Source organism: Schistocerca piceifrons, chromosome 5, assembly GCF_021461385.2.
Source record: "Schistocerca piceifrons isolate TAMUIC-IGC-003096 chromosome 5, iqSchPice1.1, whole genome shotgun sequence".
In the NCBI taxonomy this organism is placed as follows: Eukaryota; Metazoa; Arthropoda; class Insecta; order Orthoptera; family Acrididae; genus Schistocerca; species Schistocerca piceifrons.
Genome location: NC_060142.1, coordinates 472,362,840 through 472,375,782, shown reverse-complemented (window position 1 = coordinate 472,375,782; position 12,943 = coordinate 472,362,840). Strand labels below are relative to the sequence as shown.

Genomic DNA, 12,943 nt, shown 5'->3' with positions numbered 1-12,943 from the left:
CCTGGACAGTAAAACAGCGCGATGAAGTGTTATTCATCAGTGAGTTGTGATTTGGCCTCCAATCACCTGATGAAAGAGAGAGGGTATGGAAATGGCCAGTGGAAAGGTATTCCCCTTGCACAGTCTCACCCAGGATGCCCTTTCAGGTTGCTTCTGTAATGGTGTCAGCAGGAATCCAATACAGCTGCAAGGGCGGAATTGATCTTCATGGAGTATTGGAGCCTTACCGCACATCAGTACATGGAAGAAATCCTTCTGAACCATGTTGTGCCTTTCACTCCATTTATTGGTGACGATTTTACACTGATGCAAGTCCACATGTTGTGAGAAATGTCCAAGAGTTCCTGGATGAAACAGGGACTCATGTTATGGGTTGGCCTGCTCAGAGCCCTGACTTGAATCCTACTGAGCACGTTTGGGACCAGCTGGGGAGAGGAGTCCATCAGCAGTATCCAGAGACCCTACAGGAATTATGGAATGCCCTTCTGTAAGAATAGGATATGTTTCATCAATAGAGCATTCCCACATTAATCAGGAGCATGCCTGAAAGGTTAAATGCCATCTTTGGTGCAAGAGATGGCAATACACGATTTTGAAGATGCAAATAGAGGTCTCCAGATCGTCTCCGAGGTCTGTGAAGTAAAGTGTGAAGTGTATAACATCAAAACAGATGTGCATTACCTTTATGAGCTTACTCAAAATTTCCTTCAAGTATGCACCTCTGGCTTAATTTGTTTATAATTTTTCTTTTTTCACTGTTGGACACTTAAGTGGGACTGTACCACAATATTCCATTGTAATATAGTGGGTTAGTGTCATAAATTTACAATAAATCAATCCTTTAATACTGTGAGTACCGGGCGTGAGTCGTGCTTCGGTAGCTCAGATGGTAGAGCACTTGCCCGCGAAAGGCAAAGGTCCCGAGTTCGAGTCTCGGTCGGGCACACAGTTTTAATCTGCCAGGAAGTTTCAATCCTTTAATAGCTACCCTCATCTGGGCAGAACATCAAAGACTCTTAGTGCAAGTCCTATACAGATTTTCGGAGTTTGGAGTAGCCGCCAATCTAATGAAATGTCGTTTTGGTAAAGAAAAGGTTAAATTCCTTGACCACATAATATCTCAATAAGGTATACTCCCAAACCCACAGAAACTTGACGCAATCAGACACTGTAGTGCAGCCCAGAATAAGAATCAGCTAAAGGCATATCTAGGCCTAGTATCATTTTTTAAAAAATTCATACCCAAACAACTTTTCTTCTAAGAAAGAGCCACCCATGGATATTGACGACCAGCGTCAGGCTGATTCTGACAGCATAAAGGAAGACCTATTGAATGTCAATATTTTACACTAAGCTGCTTGTGTTCCAGATCACTAACAAGGCTGGGAAACTTAACCTCAAGGTGATTAGTTTCGCTTGTCGAACATTATCCGAGACTGAACGGTCATATTCCATACCCAGAATGTATACGTGGACAAAGAAAAAAAATTCCGGATTTCCCAGTTAAAAATACACGTTCTCCAGGATGAAAATACAATTTTTCCGTGTTAAGTGACAGTATACTCTTCCTCGGCACTGTAAAACTCATCAATCCTTTGAATGTTTATGGTTTTATATACCGACGTAGAATTTCACGGCACTTCAGAAAACGAAACTCCCGAGAGAGTGGCGGAGGGGGGGGGGGGGGGGGTTGTATGCTGAATATTTTCGTATTACGAAGGTATAAATTTGAATTCCACCAAACACCGCATGTCACTTTCTGAAGGATTGAAATCGAGACTGCGATGCACTTTTGTAAGCCAGTCATAGCTCATGTCACTTGATCTCGCCCGCTGATGACAGCATAGGACACGTGATGTAGTCAGCTAATAGCAAGATCACTCTTCAGTAGCGCGAACACACAAATAAGAAAAGTTCATGGTTTAAGTTAAGATACATCACACAAATTTGAATATAACGCTTTTCAGCTTTGAATGTAACGCTAATATTTTCCCGCAACCTGTCAGGGATAGGTTCGTTTCAGCAGTTGCAAGAGAGCGCAAGATAACAGGCGTCACCTCGCTTGCGCAGCTACGATGACGCAGGAAGCCCATATGTTCGTACGTGTAAAACATTAAAAGACCTTACATTATGTCACAAAAGAAACAAGACATCACAGGATACTTCACGAACATCAGAATTTCGTGAACCACACTAAAATGCATAATTCGGCATAAAGTGCACATCCGTATGTCCATATTCGGATGTAAATTTTCTTGGAGTACCAGTGCTGTAATATTTCATGATTGGTTCTTTATTATGGTAGAATGCCATACATGCACTTGAAATAAAGCGAACAGTTGAAACCACTCAAGAGTGTGAAATTAAACACTTCGTTTCAAATAAATTGACTGCCTCAGCAGAAAAGATTAATAAAAGCTAAATCTCTTTAGCAAACAGACAAAAAAACTTCATTGTTCTGCAAGACGATTAATGCTTGACTGTCAGAAAAGTGGAAATAAAATCTGAAACTAGTAACATGTTTTTGCCTTCCGTTACTAAGCGAACGCATTTCAAGTCATTTGATAGCTCCCGGCCAACAAAATCCGTTTCATCATCAATTATGGTGAGAGCAATGAACGAAGACGAAACAACCCACCTCCCCACCACAACTCTGACTGCTCTGTGCATCAGCCCCAAATTTACTGTATTTCCAAACCGGGGCAATGTTAGGTAGTGGCGCCCGGCACATTTCTGTAACCAGAAGCGGGAGAAGGTACAACTCATACGCAACTAAACTGTGCATGCGCAATAGTCTGCCCGCAACTGCTCAAACGACTCTAATTTAAACAGTTGTCCCGTCACGCAAATCGAAGGCAATTTGTTGTTATGGAGCAATGCATAGTCTTCCTAAGCCTTTGACACACTGTGCAGACGCTTGTATGAACAATATTTTGTTGTTGTATACGGCGCATTTACTTTGCAACTTAAGTTTTATTTTCTTTTTTTTCTCTCGTTCATGTTTTGTTGCTACAGTATTATTCTGCAGTAGCGGGATTGAGTAATTGTTAGATTATTGGTTCTTACCAATCAAAAAACACAAAAATTTAACTGAAAACCAAAACAATGAAAAATTCACGGAATTCTAAAGAATTCTCGGGTTTATTCCGATTTTCTCCCGATTGTCCCAGTTCGTATACACCCTGATAACACAACTCAAGGCTCTTGCAGTAATATGGGCATTTCAAAAGTTTGAATACTACCTGTGGGGTAGTTTTCTGCGATCAGTCCTAGTCCTTTCTTTTAACTTACAAGCTGTTACACCAGAGAATGATGCTTGTATTTGCAAGAATTCTACTTTGAGATCTTATATATTAAAGGCAACCATTTTATAATTGCAGATGCCTTGTAAAGGCTACCTCAGAGACTTAATGAATTTCTATAATTTATGGAACGTAATTCAGAAATCAAGGTTTTGTTAATGCAAGACAAGACAACAGCCATATTACATTGTTGTGTGTGCCCTTTGCACTTACAGACACAACCCATTTTGGCCGAAGATTGAAAAAAGATTATAAACCTACTTTGGTATTGGGATACTTTTCCTTGAATTCTACATATAGTTCTTTTTTTGCATCTGTACACGTATATTTCCCATTTTCACCGTTACATAGTATTTTTTTCCAAGCATTATTCGGATGTAGTCATTATTTTCATAAAACTCCGACACTAGCACCCTTATTTCTAAACTCAATTGCTTACCCTGAGCCTGCTGAAGTTGTGGAAGCACTCCTTGGGTTGTTTTTATTTTTGTAGCTTGCTCTACCATATATGTAGAAACAATGAATTCCTTTGCAGTGTAGTCAATAGACCAGCTGGAAGGTGCAAGGGTAAGAATAGCTACTTTTTTCTGGCGTGTGGATATGTCACATTTTTCTTTTAAATTGTGCACAATTTTGTCCAAACCAGAGCATTTCTGGCATGATTTCTGTTTCTTTGGAGCAGATAGTTCTTCCTCTTCCACCATTAGTGTGTCAGCTACTTTGTGTTTCAATTCCATTTGAGCTTCTTGTAGTTTTCTTCTACCATAGCTGGGCCTGTCTTTTCCCATCTTTGTGTGTCTTCATGGGAGACAAAGCAAGAGCAGTCACTGAAATATTTTATTGCTCATCTGCTGTGGTTGTAGGTGGCTGATCTCTCTGTCACTGTCATGTAAATTATCAGAATATTCTTCATTTTTTAGCAGTGTAACACACCTGTAACGTAACTTTTGTCCTGGTTTCGTATTTATTAACTCCCATGCACTGATTCATTTTCAATACTGATTTTGTATCAATTTCTCTGACGCTACACTTCTCTGTCTTCTTATGAATCAGAAATGTATCAAAACAACTTCTTTGTAGGAAAGAATACTTATCCAGAAACACTTTCATATGATGATAACAAACACTAAAGTTTCCTGGAACTGTACTTCTTGTGCCCACAGGGTGTATCCCGGATTTCCATAGCAACAAATCTTGGTCCGATTCATCCAGATCATACAGTACAAAGTGAATGCCACATTTTGTTCCATATGTTGTTTTATGACATTCAGATGCTTGTGCTCTACCAATACTGCAACTTGTTTGAACAAAACCACCACTAGTACACTCTTCTTCCTCCATACTGACTTTCCACAACAGTACTGACCAGTCTGAAGTAGAATCTTAAAAACATGAGTAACCTGTAATTGTTGCTTGTTTCCTTTGTTGTTCCTGCCTAACAATGACTCATTCTGTCCCTGAAAACTACCATTGTTTAACTTTCTGTTGCCTAATGGTTCCCAACAATTGCTGCAGCTTTATCTGAAACAAGCTGTCTGCATCATCACTATTATTTTCTAAATCATGTTAAAAGAAATGTAACCAAATACATCTCTGTCAACTTTTATTGCACACAAATGCCTTGCAATAACAAGTTGAAATTTTTCCACGTATTATATTATGGTCTACTTATCCAGTGTTTGAAATTTGGCTTGGATATCACCTGTCCCTTTTGTGCTACCACACATAGAAAATCCATGTTTTTCAGGTAGTTTTTCAAATTTTTGGATTTTCATGTGCATGTAACTCTGTTTGTGTGACTGATATGGGCAAGATGAGTTTGTGTTTGTTTAGACCACATTAAGATTACCACCAAAAAAAATATACCCTTTTTGAGTGAATTATATTTGGCATAGAGGGCACCTATAATATGTACCTTTTACTGTATTACATTTTTTTAATCACATTTTGGAATTTTTTATTTTCACACAGAAATATGTTGTTGGTGTTTTGATTCATAGAGTGTGTTTTCTAAGTGGATGTTACTGGGTTGTAAAAATGTTACTCGACTGTGCGGAATAGTTCCAAAGTTATTAAGACTTGAAGTTGGGTCTGAAGATAGATTGTCAGATGCGGGTTGCAATTTCCGGGTCACACCACTTTCTTTCACAAGCCATAATTCTGGAACTATTTGGCAGGGGAAATTAAAATGTTGTACATGAGTGTTCCACACTCGGTAGCATTGGTGTGCTTAATTTCAATCAAAACTGAGACTATCAGCTGGAACATTTTCTCAAATTGGTTGAATTGACATGGAATGACCACTAGCCTGATGTATAGTACAAATTACTCTTTGTATATCATCAATTGCACTGGAAAACTGTTCTTTTGTGTACGAAGTAGCACGGTTAGTCTTCCTCTAGTAGTTCCTAACCATTTTGGCACTATGTTTCACAGATAAAACTTGGCCTACCACACTAAGTCACAAATCTGAAATAAAACAATTTAACAATGGGATAGATAAGTTATGAAAGTTTAGGTTTACCTATGTGTAACTAATTTTTCTAAGAGAAATACATTCTAACCTTGCTGATGAGCCTTCAGTAGTCCAACCTCTCAATACACCTGCACACACGAAAAGACAACACAGAAATGAATTATCTTGCTCAACATTGTTGTCAGTCAAACAATGCTTCACATACTGTACTGTAATTGAAACTGTGGCATTCTTTACAGTGCTGTGTCATATTTTATAAAAGGAAATGTGGTTTAAAAATATAGTAAACTTAAATAAAAAATAAAATATATCTCACACAAACTCAGTAGGCTTAAAAATCCAGCACGTCAGGTATTCTGATATCCATATGTACAGGAAGGCAAGTTTAGTTAATCTAGTGTGAAGCAAAAACAAGGTTATGGCTTAAATAAATAAATCTGTTCCAGTGAGTTTGTTTGGGGCAAGTGTAACCCCCCTGGTTACACTTGCCCCACATGGGAAAAAGTTGGGGTAGGTGTAACCATGCCTGGCATTTCAAGAGCTTTCTTTATCAGTAGAGTAAAATGAATCTCTTATTTGAAATTATCATGCAAAAGTTAATTTGTAGCCAAAAAATTGTGTAGTTATCTTTAAAACTGCAAAAATGACAGACCACCAAATTCTGAGCATGTCACTCACTCACAAAGTGAAAATGTAGACATCAATTCAAGTCCAAAGATTAATTACCAATTTATGTCAGATTTGACAACTTATGGCTAAATATAACAAAGAAAGGAGTGAATTAACATGTGTGATAGGTCAGAGGTAAAAATACAGCTTCTTTAAGGCACCATAAGCCATAGTTACACTAACCCCATGGTTACACTTACCCGACTTCACCCTCCACGTGGAAAGCTGCACAGTGTCTTACGAGGAAGAACACACCCCCAAAAAATAGTGTGTTACCACAGAATGAAAAAAGTTTAACTGATCATATGGCAATTGCAAAGATTTCAATTCCTCTTACACAACTATTGCTGATAAATTAGTGAAGGAAAATTTTGGAAATTCACCCAATATAAAACTGCACCAATTGTGATGCATTGAAATAAACAATCTATACATGTTTCTCAGTACATCAGGCCCAACTGAACTCCTAAATATCATTAATTCACTGAAGAGTAAATATTCACCTGGTGCCAATGGTATCCCAGATCATATAATAAAAATATCAGCGAGACACATACTCCTTCCTGCGTTAGGTATCTGCAATTCATCCTCATCCTGGTTTTCCAAAGCAGCTAAAAAGAGCAGAAGCAATACCCCTATACAAAAAAGGTGATTGAAATTGTATGAGTAACTATAGGCCTGAGTCACTACTGTTGGGTTTTCGAAAGTTATTGAAGAAGTGTTCCTTCCTAAACTGACTACATTCTTCAACTAAAATAATATTTCTGTGTGTCAACATGACTTCAGGCTGTAGCATTCAACTGAAATAGCTGCTTTCAACATGACACACCATGACTTAAATTCAGTGGACAATCAAACAAAAACCTCGGGGTTATTCTTAGACTTGACACAAGGTTCTGTTGTATATTTCGATTAAAATTACTTTTTGATTGACATTTCAGTGGGTCAAGAGGTAGGGGCTGGGCACTGGCCAATTGCAGCAGCTGTTTCTGGGGTTCCACTGGATCACCATGTTGCCGCAAGGGTGGGAGGAGAGGGAAAGGAATGCCAAATACACACTTCTTTTGCACCACTATAAAAATATTTTAGTGCAAAAAGTGCAAAATTGTATCTACTACTGAATTTAGTACTTTTTTTTTTTTTTTTTTTTTTTTTTTAGTTTCAGCACAAAAACTGTGAAAAGCACAATGTCAGATTCAGTATATTTATCACGCGATCATAAATAAAATAATTGGCTAAAAATTTCGATTCTTTCAAATCTTATAGCCCTGTTTCACAGGTTGCATTTGGCGGTCCTAGTTTTGATGTTCTGAAATTAAGAAACCTACACAGCAGTTAATTTGGAGAGCTTGCAGTGAAAAAATATTAACTGATAATTTATGTTCAGTGAACTTCAGGTTGCGTGTTACTGAACTTGAAATGTGGTCATCACCAAAATTGCTTTTTAGGTTGGAAGGAAAACCATCTCTCTCTACAATGTGGGGAAAAGTACGATCTACATACTTGCAGTATGCCGCTGTGCTCATAGTCGAGGTTGTCAAGGGCACTATGCTAAATTCTTTTGTGTGTTTTGTGTTTCTGTTCCTTGTACAGTTTTTAAGATCCAGCACATCTGCAATCTAAGTTGGTGTTACAGTTACAGTGTACTACAACAAGATTAAAAGAAAAGAAATCGTCTGTGTGATACATTGGCCTAAGAGGAGTAGTGTCCTTACAATAATAAAATTAATAGCTTCCTTTTTAGTTAGTAATAATTCCTTTATCTTAACAAAGCAATTGTTTTGTTATTTTATTTCTACATGTGTGAACGTAAAAAACTGAGAATTTTGTTTTAGTTGCTGATGTACACAAATGAAAAATGCCAAGAACAAACAAGGATCGTGCAGTACTTGCACACTACAAAAACTTCTCAAAATTACTAAGAAAGGTTACGAAAAAAGGTCAAGGAATATGCATACAATGTCAGAAATCAGTAATTCCCCTCCAATTGACACAATGAATGGGGATTTGAACGTTCTTTCACAATTTAACAATAAACCCTAATTGTAGTGAAAATTTATTTCATTATTGTTTAATAAAACTGGTTAATCTAGTATTGTGTAACTTTATCTTCTTGTTGGTTAAATAAAATAAGATTAAACTGATTTTGATCATATATGTAACGTAAAGACACCTATTCTATACATGTGTACAATGTGCGCACCCGCTCGAGGGTTACATTTTCTGCCACTATTATATAGGCTCATATTGTATAGTAGTATATGTTTCATTTCTACAGCTACACCATGTCATTAATTTTGATGTTTACAATTACCCTCTTACAATAAAACTCGCTATGTCCGTTGGGATGGATCGCAGAATCTGAATACTGCACTCTATTCATATAAGACAGCTTTGTTAAAAATTAAAATATACTTTACCTTACTGTTTTCGAAATCGGTTTCGCTGATAAGACATTTGGATACACTAGATGCATCACTACTCTTGTGACGTTTCGGCGTTGCTTGCTGCAGACTTGATGATCTTTTACTGCCCGATTGCTCCGATTGTTGCGAACTGAGAAATAAACATTTATTTACATGACACTCTATTTCTACAACAGGATACTTCTTTCCACAGACGGGACAATTCACTTCGTTTTCGCTCTGTTCACTCATCTTTCCCTCGTTTTATCAAAGATGTACTACGATCCCAAAGATTTTGTATGTAACGAAAGTATAGTTAGCGGCTTTTTTAAGTTTTAGTGTGGTTGTTGTGACAAATCACTAGCGAACTAATCAGATTTTTCATTATGCGGTTATGTAATTGACACAGAACACTATTTTCCCAATAAAAATTTTCAGAGCTGCATAACGTAAGTCCCGTTATTCCTGCGGTAGAGTGAGTGACCTACTCGTAGGGTAGCTGCGTGTCTACGTTGATTGATATGTGTATTAACAATACGGATGCATTTGTTTTAGTGAGTAACTTTTAGAATTAATGTTTTATTTGTAACTGACTATAATGGATGATGGAAAACGATGCAGGAAGCATCAGAATTCAGCAAAAGTCACGAAGAAAATGGGAAAAAGTAAAACACAACACCAGGAGGAACAACGTAAGGAAGGAGCACATCTTAAAGGGAGAATAGAAAACTACGATACTTTGAAACCCTGTATGTCCGACAGAGATGAGGTAAGAGGGGCAAAGAATCTACTTCTGTTAATTATTTCTTTGCAAATGAATTATGCTTTTTTTCATGTTAGTAGAAATGCCTATGTAGATTCCCGGGGAGCAATGTGATCTTTTAGTAATTGTTGTCTGTATAGGGCAGGTGATTGTTGCGCAAGGTGACGTTAAGAAGAACTATAAATAATTGAATATTTCATTTTGTATTATTGAAACATCATGTTTGCAAAAATCGACTGTTGATTATGTTTAAAACTTTAGTCTAAATAAGGAAACATTCCATGCCAACTATATTTAACGGCGTCAACATTGGAAAGATAAAAAATTTACGTAGATTCAGAGAGAGGAAACTGAAAAAAGCAATATCAGATCTTAAATATTATTCATTTTTTAAATTTCTTCTGATTCGTTTTAAAGATCTTGTAAAAAATTTGAAAAAGAATAAATAGTTTTACCAAAACTCAAGCCATATTGAATCTATATTCTCCTCTCTCCCACACCATACTTCATTTCTGAATTTCCTACTGTAAGAGTATTGTCCCTCCAACAGGTACTTTTACCCCACAGTCACTTAGACCTCAACAACGGGTAGCTGCGGTCACCATGTCTTCAGTTCCCCACAACTTAACGTAATTCAGCTTATGAACTTTTTCTTCTTCAGAGCATACAGACATTCACTTATCCTGTGGTTTTCCTCTCAGCTTGTTAGACATTGTATTTGTGTAGTAGCTGTTACAGTAAATTTTTATATGTGTTACCGCAAGAAAACTGAAATACACAATCTGTGGAATTTTGTGCATTTATTATTATAATTACAAGGAAGTATTGTTTGAAAATTGTTATTGTATTTCAAATTGCATTGCACTATACTGGTTGGCACAGACAAAATTCTAGGTACCGGTTCAAATATCCACTGAGCAAAGATTCATGGTTATTCAGTACACAATAACTGTTCTTGTTGTAAATCTACAATACTTTACTATTGATGTAACAGACCTGTGTATAGACATGATCTTTGAGGCTGCAGTTGTACATATACCTAAACATAATATTATTGTTGCATCTGTATATCGCACACCATCTTCTAGTGAATATGAATTTATGGTAAATTTTAAAAAACTGTTAGTCTTACTAACTAAGCCTAAATATAAATACCAAAGAATCTTAATTTTTGGTGATATTAATATGGATATCAGGGTACAGAGTCATATCATATTGGAATTCTTGGATAGCCTAAGAGCTTTTGATTGCTATTGTCTAAATGATAAGCCCACAGGATATAATGCCTGCTTAGACAATATAATAAGTAATATCCATGAAAATAATGTTGAAATTGGAGTAGTCAAGTTCGGCCTAGCTGACCATAATGGCCTATGGATTACAGTTCTAGTCAGCATTCCAGATGAACAACACAAAACTGTTAGACCTATGAATGAATGCAACATAAGAGAGTTTAGAATTAGATTAAGGTCAGTTAACTGGAATGACATTTTATATGTGTGTGAATAACACAAGCAAATTATTTATAGAGGAAATTGCAAGAATATTTGATGAGTGTTGTCCCAGATTAGTAAAATGACAGAATAATAACTAATCTCATAAACCACAGAGACTAAATAATTAGTTTACACCATACCTCAACAGCATTAGGATTATGCTTCTTATGTTTAAGGACAGATCTCATAACAGTAACGAGTACAAAGAGATGTACATTAGAATAAGAAAAATTTATAGATCTGAAATAAGTTTGGCAAAACGTAGGGCGAATGATAACTATATTCTTAAATCCAGAAACAGCTGTAAAGCTGCCTAGGAAGTAATTAAAAGTGAAATAAATAGACCAACAACTCAACTAGCTATACCCATAGCCCCAGATATCTTAAACTCACCCTTTGTTAACTTCAGTTTACAACAAGATTTGTCTCCCCTCAACGCCATGCTTGATACTAAAACTCTTCTAGGTTCAAATAAGTATGTAGTCCATAAATTCTGCTGGGCAACAGTAACCGAAAATGATGTTAGCAAAGCAATAGGAAAACTAAGTAATTCCAGAAGAGGACTTCTATGATCTGTCAAACTTTGTCATAAAGAAGATATCAAGTGATCTGCCCCCTCTAACCACTCTCATTAACCGTATATTACAGCAAGGGATTTTTCCCCGACTATTTGAAAATAGCAGTAACTATTCCCAAATCAAATCCAAGTAACTATTGCCCTATCTCATTAATCCCAATAATATCTAAAATAATCGAAGACTGTGTTCACCAACAAATGAATCACTATTTTGAGAGGAATAATTTGTTAAGTAACTCACAGTATGGATTCAGGTCTAAATTATCCACAGTTAAAGCAGTTGAAAATATTGTTAGTGATATATATGATGGCTTTGAAAATAAATTAATCTCCTGTGCTACTCTCCTAGACCTGAGTAAAGCATTTGACACTGTATCTCATAGTACTTTGATCATGAAATTAAGACACTACGGCATGGAAGAGGACACCTTGAAATTATTAGAATCCTACTTAAGCAACAGAGTACAATTTGTTAGAGTAAATGGGCAGCTGTCAAACCCACAAACAATAAAAAGAGGTGTGCTACAGGGCTCCATACTTGTGTATGTTAATGATGTGCCGCAATATTTACCCTGTAAAACAGTCCTCTATGCAGACGATACAACTTTTATCAATTCGGGACAGACTCTTGAATCAGTACGAGAAAAAAATAATATAATATTTGAAAAATCAGTTCATTGGTTTAGTGCAAACTCCCTATTCATAAATGAAACAAAAACTTAGGAAATATTCTTTAATTTGAAGGTATCAAACAAAGAAAATAAGTTCGTTAAACTGCTAGGAATGATGATTGACCAGAAACTTAGCTGGGATAAAAATATCACATACGTCTGTTCTAAACTTGCACATGCTATGTTCCTACTTTGTAAGCTTAGGAGTAATGTCAGCCAAAACTTACTGCCGCATTCATATTTTGCTTATATCCACCCCCATCTTTCATATGGTATTCTGCTCTGGGGAAATTCTCCCAATTCAATATTAATTTTCAGATGGCAAAAAAAAGCTCTTCGATGTATAGTGAGTTTATCTCCTAGGGATACATGCAGGGAACATTTCAAAAAACTTGACATCATGACAGTTCCTTGTTTGTACATCCATTATTGTTTACTACACGTAAAAGAAAACATAGCTCAATATCCCCTTAGGTCATCTGTCCACACCCACAATACAAGACGAAACCACACAATTGATCTGCCGTACTCTAGACTGTCTAAGATACATAATGGTTATAAATATGTAGACCTCAAACTGTTTA

The 12,943-nt window shown here is 36.5% G+C and overlaps 2 protein-coding genes across 4 annotated transcripts in view; one reads left to right on the top strand and one right to left on the bottom strand.

The window, feature by feature from the left end:
- The window catches only part of LOC124798567 (ATPase WRNIP1-like), a 78,018-nt gene extending 68,671 nt beyond the window's left edge, over positions 1–9,347 (bottom strand). The window contains exons 1-2 of one of the 2 annotated variants that reach the window (XM_047262028.1): positions 8,868–8,992; positions 5,867–5,906 (exon numbers count right to left, since the gene is read on the bottom strand). Coding sequence is in view for 1 of the 2 variants with exons in the window: in XM_047262027.1 (XP_047117983.1) it covers positions 8,868–9,104 (237 nt within the window). In the remaining variant the exon portion in view is untranslated. Of the gene's footprint in view, positions 1–5,866; positions 5,907–8,867 lie in introns of both variants that reach the window. The other variant, XM_047262027.1, reaches the window with a different exon arrangement.
- LOC124798566 (protein O-mannosyltransferase 1) overlaps positions 9,195–12,943 on the top strand; it is a 163,266-nt gene continuing 159,517 nt past the window's right edge. The window contains exon 1 of one of the 2 annotated variants that reach the window (XM_047262025.1): positions 9,195–9,621. The gene's annotated coding sequence lies outside the window, so the exon portion shown is untranslated. The remainder of the gene's footprint in view (positions 9,622–12,943) is intronic. The other variant, XM_047262026.1, reaches the window with a different exon arrangement.